A 13271-nucleotide genomic window follows, 5' to 3' on the forward strand; every position below is an offset into this window, starting at 1 on the left:
TGCCAATTTTACCCAGACCAGAGTCTGCTATAGGTCTGCTATGAGACATTATTTTAAAACCACATGCAATATTAGAAACATTTTCCAAAAGAAGTGCAATGGAAACAGTACAAGTTGCAGAGACAGAGAGACTGACTCACCTCGCTGCAGCCTCTCTCACAAGCTATGTTTGGAAGTGACTTAAGTTCCCTGTTCCTTAGGGTTTTTTGTCAGTAAACTTGAGATACTAATACACACCCACGGGATTGTTTGGAGGAATAAATGAGGTAATTGATGTACGTATGTGGAATGGCAGCTGGCCAACTGCAGCCCTCAGGCATGCCTGTTCCTTGCTTCCTTGCTCTTGCCACCCCCCTCCCCCCCCACCATCCCTCTCCCCCTCTCCCCCCCTACCCCGCCCAGTGACCTGGACCATCTCCCCTCACCTTGGCAATCCTGTCCCTGTTGTTGACGTGAGGGGATGTGGCACACTGAGTGAGCGTGTGGTAACTGGGATTGGTGAAGTAATGGCTGTTAGCATTTCCACCGTTGCCATGAGGAAGGGTTTCTGACAACAAAGAAGGAAATGGTTAAGATGGCAGGCTCCTTAAACGTGTGTGGGAAAGAGGGAAGTGAAGCAACAAGAACAAATGTTTGGACTGATTCCAGATCACAAGCGGGCAGAATCCCCTCCTGCCCGGCATGCTCAGAGAAGCCTGTGGAAGCAGCAGGCGCCTGCCTTTCTGCCCACCTCCTGGAAAAGTCTGAAAGCATCCACCAACAACTGCTCTCTGCTCTGGGGCTTGTACAAGCTGGGAAGGCATTGCTTTGAAGCTTCTTCCACTGTAACTTTTCTCTGTGTTTAAACACTTGAGCTCTTGACACAATATTCTTTCTATTTCTCTATCTACTTGTAAATCAATCTATCTACCTATCAATCCATCCATCCATCCATCCATATTTCTATCTATCTAACTGTGCTGGGTTTTAGTTGAGGCATGTAGGATCTAGTTCCCTGATCAGGGATTGAAGGCAGACCCCCTGCATTGGGAGCATGGAGTCTTAGCCACTGGAATACCAGGGAAGTCCAGACAATACTCTGCACTAGAAACACACCACTAAGTAAATCAGCTACTTTATGAATTCCCCCAGAATCACTTTATTTATAAACCTGAAACCCTTCACTGATTGCCCCCAAATTAACAAATACCTTAAGTTTGCAAATTCTTCACTTATATGAATCTTCTGAAGACTGAATGCATTACTTAAAAATTTACTTTTATGGGGTCTTGTGACAAAAAGGAAGATTCAGGGGTTTTATTAAAAAAACAGCCTTGGTTCTTGCTAATCCCCCTGAACTGTTTATGTGACTTGGTTGCTGTGTGACTAATAATGTACATGGGCTCCAGGACAGGCTAGAGGGTACCTGGGAAGAACCCAAGGCCAAAGACAGAAGACCTGTTTTTTTTTCCCTGATCTGCTCCATGACCTTGGTGAAGTTATGGCACCTCGTCCTCTCCCGTCCCTGTCCCCCACATATGGCAACAGCTTGGGATCAGGCGTCCAGCAAAGCTCCTTCTAGGTTGACATTCCCCACATTTAAAGCAACCATATAATGAACCCAATTTTAAATCTCTCATAAGAGAAAACAGTGATGATTTTACCACTGTTGACACATAAAACACATCTCTAACAATGCGTCGTCTCCAAACATAAAAGCTGCTCAAGGCTAATGGACAGTACCAACGGGCAGCACAGCCTAACACTCGGTTTCAAAGAACCAGGATGAAGTCTCGCTTTTCATGAGTGAAATGCCTCTAGCGAGTCCAGTCTCACCTGAAATGGCATAGTCTGCATTCATGACCCTCATGGCAGGGGTGTAGGTAACCGCTGGCATGCTCGACTCCTTCCCCTTCTGCTTGTGTCTATAAATAATGAACAGCGCCAGGAGGAACAGAACAACTAGGACGAGAATGATGATGCCCGCGATGGCCCCGATCTGGTAGGAGTCAGCGGGGAGAGCCGTACTGGTCCTGCTGAGGCTGTTCAGATTCCCCACGATGATAACACCAGCTAGAAACGGAAGAAAAGAGATGTGAGCAAGGACGACAATGTGCCGGACAGATATTTGATCTCTATTTACAAAAATCTCCCACAGTGCTAATAAAGCCTGGGTATTTTCAGTACATGAAATTTTCATTTGGAAACTTCTGAAAACAGAGCAGGAAGGAAGAACAAACATTCTTCATTTTCGGACACAAACCGGACGTTGTTGGTTTGTCTGTGTCCAGAAGAAGGATTCTCTAAGGCTCAAAAAAAAAAAAAAAGAGAACCCAAAGATTCAACAGTAGGGTTTGGGAGCATCTCCCCGATTTCTGATTAAATGCTTAGACCAGAAATGAGATGGAGATAACAATTTATCTAATTTTTATTGTTTTTTGTTTATTATCCAGCATTAAGTTTATGAATGGCTAACTCAAGTCCCTAACTTAATAGTATGTCTCTCTTTAGCATTTCTAAGAGGAAAGTAATTTTCCTTCCAATTAAGAATAAGTCTATTATAAATCTCAGAGAAGGCAATGGCAACCCACTCCAATACTCTTGCCTGGAAAATCCCATGGACGGAGGAGCCTGGTAGGCTGCAGTCCATGGGGTCGCGAAGAGTTGGACACGACTGAGCGACTTCACTTTCACTTTTCACTTTCATGCATTGAAGAAGGAAATGGCAACCCACTCCATGTTCCTGCCTGGAGAATCCCAGGGACGGGGGAGCCTGGTGGGCTGCTGTCTATGGGGTCGTACAGAGTCAGCCACGACTGAACTGACTTAGTAGCAGCAGCAGCAGCCATTATAAATCTAGTCCAAGATCAGGATCTGTCTGGTCCTAATTTCAGAAAGGTCCTAAGATCAGAAAATATATTCTATGCAGAATTTTCTATGACAGAAAGATCTGTCCCAATACCAGGTAACATCACCTCACCTAAAACCTTACTTATTAAAATTCAAAATTTCGCTTTACATGGTTCTCCCTCAAGTTCCATCAAGTGAAGACACAAGTGATATGAGTTGAGAGTCAAGAAACCTGGCATCTAAAAAAAACCTGATTCATACATTTTGAACTTTCCCTTAAGCTCCTAGGCTGCAGTTTCATCATCTGTAAAAGAGGAAACTGGCCTTCATGAAGGTTCTTCCAGCTCAAGTGTCCCTATGACTATATGATTCTAAATGCTGGAACTTCTTATAAGACAACCTGCCTCGAAAGGAACCAAGGCCAATGTAGTGTGATCACAATGCACAATGCATTGTAACAATGATGTGACTGTGGAATATGATGTCAGATTTTTATGATGGCCAAGTACAAATCATGAACATGTCAAAGTTATTTTATGAAAGAAAGTTAAATACAAATACCCACATAGTGTACAGTTTAAGATAACTCCACTTACAAGAATTTTATGAAATTTCTATATGAATTTTTAAAAGCCTTTATCACCCGTATATTTAAGACCACCTGCACTAGGAGCTCTCATGCTTCAGAACCATCTTTCTCAAGGGCGCCATCTATCCCAGAATCAGAATTGCCCAAGTAGGACTGATTACTGATGACTGTCATTTCCAGATGACTGTACCACGCATCCTAGTTAAGAACCACGGGCACAAGGTTCTTAAAAAGCTAGACATGCAACCACCATACAACCCAATCCTTCTACTCCTATGAACTTGCCCAAGAGAAAAGAAACCCTATGATGCCACAGAGACTTGAAACACTATTGTTCACAATAGTTTTATCTGCAGTAGCCCAAACTGGAAGCAGTCCAAATGTCCATTAACAGGTGAACGGATGGGTAAACAAATTATGGTATAACCACGTAATAGAATATTATTCAGCAACAGAAGGAATTGAAGTATGGAGATACCCAACAACATGGTTCAATCTCAAAATAATTATGCTAAGCAAACAAAATCAGATGAAAAAGAGGAGAGTATGGTTCTACATATACAAAATTCTAAGAAATGCAAACTAATCTCTAGCGACAGAAAGTAGATCACTTTTCACCTGAGACCTAGAGGACAGCGGTGGTCGGGAACAGCATGAGGAAATTTTGGGGGGTGGCGATATATTCATTATTTTTATTGTGGTGATAGTTTCATGGATGTCTAGATATGTCAGATTTCATCAAGTGGTATTCTTTGTTTTTTAACATATGTGTTGTATTGCGCTGGCCAAAAAGTTCATTCAGGTTTCTCTGTATACCGTTATGAACTTTTTGGCCAACCCAATTTGTGTGTGTGTGTGTGTGTGTGTGTGTGTGTGTACAAAGTATAATTATATATATGTGTGTTGCTTTTTTACAGCTAATTATATCTCAATAAAGCTGAAAAAATTGAAGGCACAGTGGAAAAGTCATGAGCTTTGGAAATCCTAATATATTCTACTACAGATATTAACATAGGTAACCTCGGGCGAATCACTCAGCTTCTTTGAGCTGCAGTGTCTCCACCTGAGTAATCATCTGTGCATCCTTACCTTGATCACATCGTGCCCCCTTCCATCCTGGGCTGCAGTAACAGGTTCCGGTGATGTGGTCACAGGTAGAGTTGTTCAGACAGTCACATATCTGGCGACAGCCATAGCCATACGTTCCTGCAGGGCACTCTGAGAAGGAGATGAGAGTCCAATGTAGCTCTCCAGCCTTGGGAACCTGGGGTAAGGGTCTCACTGTATGATCTGGTGTGCCTGGAGGCCAGCCCTTTCAGGGGATCCCTGTCCAGGGAGACCTGAACCATCCAGGGTGGCCTCCAGCTGGCTGGCATCCCCTGAGTCACGCTGGGACTCTAGAGGCCAGGCGGCAACGGACTGGAGACTGAGACTCTCATCACAGCTCTTGGCTCTTTCCGAGTCTACATGCCCTCCTCCTTGATGGAGGTTTGTAGAGAGTACGAGGAATCCCAATAGACCTGATGAAGATCATCATTAAGGGCAACCTGAGATGATGCCACCAGGCAAAACTATGGGATAAAAGGGGACTACACTGAAAAATACAAACCGGAGATGCTTCCTTGGGAAGATGCATATTTTACTGTAAGCTTTAAGATCTGCCTAAAGGCATATTCTGCCTTCAGTTCAGCTGGGAACTGGGAAAGAGGGAGAGGGCAAGTTGGTTAATTTTCTAGGTAAGAACTTCATTTACCATGTGTGTGCTTGGTCGCTCAGCCATGTCTGACTTTTTGGTACCCCATGGGCTCCTCTGTCCATGGAGATTCTCCAGGCAAGAATACTGGAGTGGGTTACCAAACCCTTCTCCAAGGGATTCTTTCCAACCTAGGGATCCCACTGAGTTCTCCCACATTACCGGTGGATTCTTTACCGTCTGAGCCACCAGGGAAGCTCTTATTTACCACAGAAAGCCTCAAAATTTGGATTTGCAGGTTGAAGTCTGAGACACTAAAATAATGGGATTTTTATGATATAGTTGTGTAAGAGTTAGGCATGAATTTCAAAGAATAGGCTAGGCATGTTAAATGTAAAAATCCTCATGACAAAATAAAGATGTTTTTTGTAAAATGAGCAGCAGGGGGCGATGCACAATTATTATCAGAGTTCTCTGTCAGACACAGGGTTTCTGTTTACATAGGAGCATTAGGAGAAGTCTCCAAAAATCGGGACGTTTTAATTTGATGTTCAGAGTAATCATGGAAGTACTTTAAGATGTGCTTATTTAATAAGACTATAAATAGTCTAGCATTTAAGTGAAAGTCAGTTTAAAGCCTATTCTGGTTTCCAAGTATATATACATGTGCATACATGTTTAGGGGGGCTTCCCTGATAGCTCAGTTGGTAAAGAATCCACCTGCAATGCAGAAGACCCCAGTTCAATTCTTGGGTCAGGAAGATCCACTGGAGAAGGGATAGGCTACCCACTCCAATATTCTTGGGCTTCCCTCATGGCTCAGCTGGTAAAGAATCCACCTGCAATGCAGGACACCTGGTTTCCATCCCTGAGTTGGGAAGATCCCCTGGGGAAGGGAAAGGCTACCCACTCCAGTATTTTGGCCCAGAGAATTCCATGGTGTCACAAAGAGTTGGACACCTCTGAGCGACTTTCACTTACTTACTTACTTATATGTTTAGACATGTACACACATAATTACATGTGTAGACATGTACACACATAATTATATTGCATACACAAAGTGGTGTGCAGGCAACTGTGCGACCAAGTACCTGTTTCATGGTTAAATGAACTAGCAGTGCAAAACTAAAATGGGGCTATCTTTGTCCAGGCTGACTCCTGAATATCACTCTTGGTATTTACTAGATGCAAGGATATGCAAATATATTCTAGAGTTTAGGGTTTGGGCTTCCTAGGTGGCTCCAATGGTAAAGAACCTGCTTGCCACTGCCAGAGACAGAGATGCGTGCGCGATCCCTAGGTCAGGAAGATTCCCTGGAGAAGGAAACGGCAACCCACTACAGTATTCTTGCCTTGAGAATCCCATGGGCAGAGGAGCCTGGCAGGCTACAGCCCATAGGGTTGCAAAGAGTCAGACACCACTAAAGCAACTTAGTACAAGCACAATTCTAGAGTTTAGCAAATAAGATTGAGACAACCTGACTGTCCAGTGGTGATATGAGGATCTGGGGAGGGAGCCTGATGGAGGGAGCATGATGCTTTATTGCCAAAGCCCTGCCGACCTTTCCAGGCAACAATGCCCCTACAGCCATGTAATCTCTGGTACGTCTTTCTCAAGAGCACACCCTCTGTAAGCAGGAAGCGTGCTGCACCTTTCCTGTCATTTATAATAAGAGAGTGAGCCTCATAAGCTCTACTGCTGCTGCTGCTGCTAAGTCACTTCAGTCGTGTCCAACTCTGTGCGACCCCATAGGCGGCAGCCCACCAGGCTCCCCCGTCCCTGGGATTCTCCAGGCAAGAACACTGGAGTGGGTTGCCATTGCCTTCTCCAATGCATGAAAGTGAAAAGTGAAAGTGAAGTCGCTCAGTCGTGTCCGACTCTTAGCGACCCCATGGACTGCAGCCCACCAGGCTCCTCCGTCTATGGGATTTTCCAGGCAAGAGTACTGGAGTGGGGTGCCATTGCCTGATTTATTCAGTGTGAACGCTGAATGAAAGTCACAGAGAAAGGAATAATAAACTACTCTGAAACATTAAGTCTAAGGCTAATGTTCTTACAGCCCTGGGAGCAGCTGCATAGCTGATGGAGTAGAAATGGAAACATGAGGATGGGGAATTCCTACGGAGCATACTCTCCTTGAGTGGGATTTTTTACAAGAACAAAAAAATGAAGGCAATATATTGTCTGGAGGGTTGTTAAGATTAAGATGAGGAGTAGTTAGTGGAAACAGTATAAAACCACTATCAAGAGAAAGTTGTCAAAAGCGTAGCCATGTTTGCACAGACTCACCCCCGCCCCTATAGTGGATCTGGCTCTGGGTTCCCAGCCCCTTTGAATGCATACTCCTCTTGGATTCCTGTGGGCTTCTTTGGTGGCTTGGATGGTAAAGAATCTGCCTGCTAATGCGGGAGACCCAGGTTCGATCCCTGCGTCAAGAAGATCCCCTGGAGGAGGCATGGCAACCCACTCCAGTATTCTTGCCTGAAGAATTCCATGGACAGAGGAGCCTGGTGGGCTACATCCATGGGGTCACAAAAAGGACACGACTGAATAACTAACACACACACCTGGGTGCCCAGCCCCCCTGAATGCACATTCCTCCATCGTGAGATCAGGTTCTGCCTCTGCCATGAAGAACACTTGACTGGCTCTTTTAAAGCTCTGAGCAGCCACGTTTCAAAAACAAGAAGGGGAGGAAGAGAGAGCCAGGATGAACAGATGGAAAATTTGAATACTGTCTTCATCCTCGTAGCCACACCCCCTCCACCCAGATCACTGTCAGTTCCTCAGAAGAATTCTGAGGACAAAGACAGCCAGCAAGAATCCCAAGGTGGCCAGGTCTCTGGGAGGGGAAATCAACGGTGCTGGGAAGTGACCAACCATCAGCTCAAACACCCTCAGAGCCGTGGGTCCTTCCTTCACATTGCCAGCTATGTAGGAACACCGACTCTAGGGAAATAGCAGCACCCAGAGATGCTACGCTCTCACACTCACTCTGTTCGCAATGCTTCCCCATGAAGCCAGTGCGGCAAGTACACTGCCCGGAGATGTGGTCGCAGTCGGCTCCGTTTTGACACTGGCATACCAACGCACAGTCCTTTCCATAGAAGCCCAGGGGACATCCTGTGCGGGAAGGAAGGACAGCAGAGTCAAGAGGCCATCGAGGAGAAACTCAGCTCTGCCTCCAACGTGTTTGAATCTGAAGGATGCTGAGCCAGTAGAGAGAGAATAAAGATAGTAATACAGTCAAAGCTTCTTACAACAGCTTTTGTGAAGTCCCAAGTTGGAGCTCTTTGGAGGAAGCTTCCTGAGCGGAAGGCAGAACAGTTCCATGCCTGGGGCAGTTTAACCATCACTTGTATCCCAGGAGGCAGGCTGCTATCTTCTTCTTCTTCTTTTTTTTTTTAAACCTTTTACTTTATATTGGGGTATAGCCGATTACCAGTTTTATGAGTTTCAGGTGAACAGCAAAGGGACCAGTCATACACATCTATATATCCACTCTCCCTCAAACTCCCTTCCCATCCAGGCTGCCACATAACCTTGGGCAGATTTCCATGTGCTATACAGTAGGTCCTTGTTGGTTATCCATTTTAAATACAGCAGTGTGTACATGTCCATTACAAACTCCCTAACTATCCCTTCCCATCAGCAACCATAAGTTCATTCTCTAAGTCTTTGAGTCACTTTCTGTTTTGTAAGTAAGTTCATTTGTATTATTTCTTTTCAGGTAACACATAAAAGGTTTGGTGTCTTCTAAAAAAAAAGCATCCCATCAACCCCATGGATGTCTGGGGACATTTCTTTTAGTTTTTTTTTCACTCAACTATTAAAATCTTGGATTCAAATTCCATGAATTGAACTGAGTACTTTATGCTAAAATTGCCTACATGCTTCTACTTACAATACAGAATGTTTCCAAGTCTGCTACTAGGCCTGTCTTCTGTATCTGTTACTAATTTAGAAAATAGCATCTTCTTCTGCAAAGATATATAGTAGAATTCTGAACTTGAAAAAAAAAACAAAACTGTACTTCCTGGGTGCATTGTTAAAAAAAAAAGCAATGAGCCTTCTTACTGCTGCACAATTTTCAAGACAAAGACCACTGGACCGAGGACATGCACAAGCCCTCCTGGCTTTCCTGGGCCAGAGTGGCCCTGCAGGAGAGCTCAGGGCTCTCCGCCATCATGAAAGCTTCAGTGCAGGCTGTTTCCATGCATCACATGTGCTTTTTCTTATAGTGGTTTTAAAGAAAGTTCATGTTTCAAGAAACAGAGGCAGAGTAAGGATGCCAGCAAGTGACATCACTGCTACATATCCATTTAGCACCTACCCTGTGCCAGATTCTTTTCCTACATCTTCTCATGAAATCTTTACAGTAGCCCAGAAACACAGGGATAGTCTCCCTCTATAGAAGGGAATCTCGTCCATGTGACACAGCCAGCAAATGGCAGGATAGCAGGGCCACGATACAAACACAGGGAGGTCTGGCTCAGACCCCACGTGCCTCCCACTGAGTTGTGCTACTTTAACTTTAAAAGGCCCTCTGATTGAAGCAGGTCCCAATTTTAGAATTACACACTCTAAGTTTTAAGTACTTTCCCCTGAAGAGCCGAAAAACTTCCTACATATACAATCTTGGCAGAATATGTTTGAGACACCATCACAGCTCAAGGTCTACATCTCCTTCTAGAAACTTCCCAAAGACATGTTCAACGTATTCTCTAATTTTGTTCTCTAATTAGTATTAAATAAGAATTGCTTAACTTCTGACCCATCTTTCTTCCTTAGCTCATTTTCGTGATTTGAAATTATATATTATTGTCAATGATCACCATAATGCGTGCTCTCTTGTCTTGCCTCCTTTATTGCATTGCAGACAAAAGGGCAGAGATCAGTCTTTTTTTTTTTCCCCACAGCGCTGAGCTGTGAATTCCTTTGTACATTATACCCTATAATGCTAAAAGTCTCCTAGAAGAAGAGGTGGTGAGGATATTATGGGATATAAAATGGAAGAAAGAATGCGTGGTTCTTGAAGCATGATCCCTGACTGATATCAACTCCTGGAAGGGTGTTAGCAATGTGGATTCTCAGGTCCCACCAAGACCAGCTGAATCAGACACTCTGGGAGCAGGGCCAGCAATTGTACTAGTCCAATCAGCCTGGTGACTCTGAAGCTCCCTAAAATTCTAGAACCTCTGAATCGGTCTTCTCCCAGCGCGCACATTAGGTCAGGCAGTGAGGCTTGCTGTGTTCACTTCATTTCTAGTAACTGTCACTTATCTTAATCTTTGTGCTACTAGAACAACTGAGCCGTATAACTAGGGCCTGGTGAAAGGAGAGAAGAGAAAGAAGCTGCACGCTGTCACTTACGGCACTGTTCCACCTCAGCGTCCTGATATGACCCGGGGACAGCAAGCCTGGAACGTGGCAGCTCTTAACCACCCAGAGGAATTCAGACGTCTAGAGGTCACTAGGTGAAGAAACCCTCCAATACCAGGAACCCTGATGAGCTCAGCTCATCCATGTGCAGGGTAGGGCCGTGTCCCCAGGAGTGCCTCCCCCCAGCCCCGACTTTTGGTGAGCCTCGGAAGGGGTGCCGCTTACTCTGAGTGCAGTAGAGCCCCGTCCAGCCCGGAGTGCATTTGCATTCCCCGTCGTAGGCGCTGCAGAAGGCCCCGTTGTGGCAGTTGCATGTATGGATGCAGTTCGGGCCCCAGTGCGCAGGGGGACAAGCTGAAAGCACAGCACAGCGTGGAGAGTTCAGTGCGAGTCCCTAGGCCAGCACCCCACAGAGAGGATCCCACCCACCTGATCCCACCTGTCCACAGCTCCTTCAGTGGACGGGTCAGCAGTGAGCATCAGGACTGAGAACGACCGTGCTCCACACAGGGCTCAAACCCAGATGGCGATGCTGGTGCCAACGGGTGGCCATCACTATGATATGATATTCATTCACATGCTGCAGACCGAGGTGGGCAGAGCAAACATCATCCCAAGCTTACAGAGTTAGCTATTTAACAAACCCACACTGAGCACCTAGATATGACCAGCGCTGTGCTAGGTCCAGGGGAGACGGCAGATAACAAGGCAGGGTCCACAGCATCCTCTGAAAGCTTACATTTTTGTAGGGGAGGCAGGCAAACCAATCAGCCAGCCACCCAGCCAGCTAGTCACCCAGCCAGTCAGCTAAAACATAAGGGCAGTAAGGACTATAAGAAAAAATAAAATAGGGAAATGGGGACAAAATGATGGGAGCTATTCCTTTATGGAAGGTATCTCTGAGGAGAGGACACTTGAGTAGAGATTAGATGGGCAATATGGTGTGACTTGAGATAAGTACTCAAGGTCACATAATTCTTGTCTGTGGTCTCTAAACCTGCACTTGTCACTCCACTCTAGACTTGTCCTGAGAGGCTTGTTTTAAACATGAAGGCTCCTATTTTCATGTGAGAACAGATTTACTATAAACACTCTTAACTGGATGAAGCAGAACATAATCAAACTAAATTATCAGGGGTCATCGCCTATCAAAGAGCAATGAGAACCTCAGATAAAGTAACATAAGATTATGGGGGTAAAATGATTTGCTTTATATTCATACCAATGCTTCAAGAACATAACTACTTAAAAGAAGGAACACTTACAATTTCTATACGGTTATCCAGTAGGGAACATGGCCCCCAAAAGATAATACATAAATGTGAATTAATTTAAAAAAAGAAAAAAATTTCTCCCATAATTGTGTGTACCGTTTTTGCCCAAGAGCAAAGGGAAAACAATATGACACTTGAAGTCTGGAATGAAGCTTTGAATGGCTTCTGAGTACAAGACCCTCATTTTGCAAAGGAAAATCATTTCAGTGAATAAGCAAAGTGCTAGCTGTTTAGGTTCTTTCCAAGGCATGAGTTAGATTTAAATACTGTAAGCAAGCTCCAATTAAAATAAATAAATTTATAAAAAATAATAATAAAATAAAATAATGCAAAAAAAGATTTAAACACAGGATCATTGCAGAGAACTCTTAATGAGGGGGGAAAAGCTACTTAAAATTTTAAAAAAATCTTCTAACTATTCATATATTATTTCTTGATTATTTAAATACTCATATTTTGATCCTAAAGAAACTGAAAACAAATGGAAATACATGGCCGACCAGTTGTTCCCAAACAAGACTTACGTTGAGAGCAGTCACTGCCGATCCACCCTGGGTAACACTGACAGGATCGGTCAATGGGGTTACAGGTTCCATTGTTGGTACAGGTACAAATTCCTGCACAGTTTTTCCCAAATCTGCCACTGGGACACACTGTGAATAAATTATAGGTCAGAAACTCATAATGACATCTCATCTCACAGAAGCCTAGACTCTTAGGATAGGAAACGACTTTAAAGGTCATCAATCCAGCTGTCCCTCTGGGAAGGTGCTTCCACTCCAGAGCATCCCTCATCCTAAATGGGCTCATTTTTGCAAACATCTGAAGCCAAAGACCCTCATGAAGGCATCACAAACCAGGAGACATCACCACACTTTTAGAAATCTCCGTTGGCTTCTCGCTCAGGGAATCAAAATCCTCCCTCATATTGATTTTTCATGGAAGGCTGTTTCCAATTAAAACTGAAGAGTAGCACAGCTCAAAGAATAAAGAGATTGTGCTGGACTGGCAAGCCAGCTTTCCCAAAGCTCAAAGCCATATTTACAGAAGCTGCAGACACAGCATACCAGGAGCCGCCGCTAGCTGCAAATGCGTCCTTTGGGAAGCCTGAGGACAGACTGTATGGGGTGTGCTCACCACCACATATTTCTGCCAAAGTCTGTGCACCCTACCTTCATTGCAGAGGGCGCCTGTGAAGCCAGGCAAGCAGTCACACAGGCCTGTGATGTGGTGGCAGGGCCCACTGCTGTGCACACACTGCGGGCACGTCTGGCTGCAGCGATGCCCATAAAAACCAGGGGAGCAGACTGAAAACAGAAAGGAAATAGTTATCTTCCCTGAGACATGTTTCTCCTGTATTCCACATAAGGATCTGGTTCAAGTTTGGGATAAAAAAAATTTATTTTTAGTGATACTGAGAATTTTCCAAGCATAAATCAACGACAAAAGGAATAAGGGCAGTTTTTAATAATGAAAAGAAGCTAGGAAACTCTGAATTGC

The 13271-nt window shown here is 44.5% G+C and overlaps 1 protein-coding gene across 2 annotated transcripts in view; it reads right to left on the reverse strand.

Annotated features, from left to right (window-relative positions):
* The window catches only part of MEGF10 (multiple EGF like domains 10), a 182330-nt gene that overhangs the window by 11899 nt on the left and 157160 nt on the right, over positions 1-13271 (reverse strand). For both annotated transcript variants that reach the window (NM_001046451.2, XM_005209094.5), the window contains 7 exon segments: positions 426-547; positions 1816-2052; positions 4508-4636; positions 8110-8238; positions 10723-10851; positions 12296-12424; positions 12944-13078. In NM_001046451.2, coding sequence (NP_001039916.2) covers positions 426-547; positions 1816-2052; positions 4508-4636; positions 8110-8238; positions 10723-10851; positions 12296-12424; positions 12944-13078 — 1010 coding nt within the window.

The sequence above is a fragment of the Bos taurus genome, chromosome 7, assembly GCF_002263795.3.
Source record: "Bos taurus isolate L1 Dominette 01449 registration number 42190680 breed Hereford chromosome 7, ARS-UCD2.0, whole genome shotgun sequence".
Taxonomy (NCBI): domain Eukaryota; kingdom Metazoa; phylum Chordata; class Mammalia; order Artiodactyla; family Bovidae; genus Bos; species Bos taurus.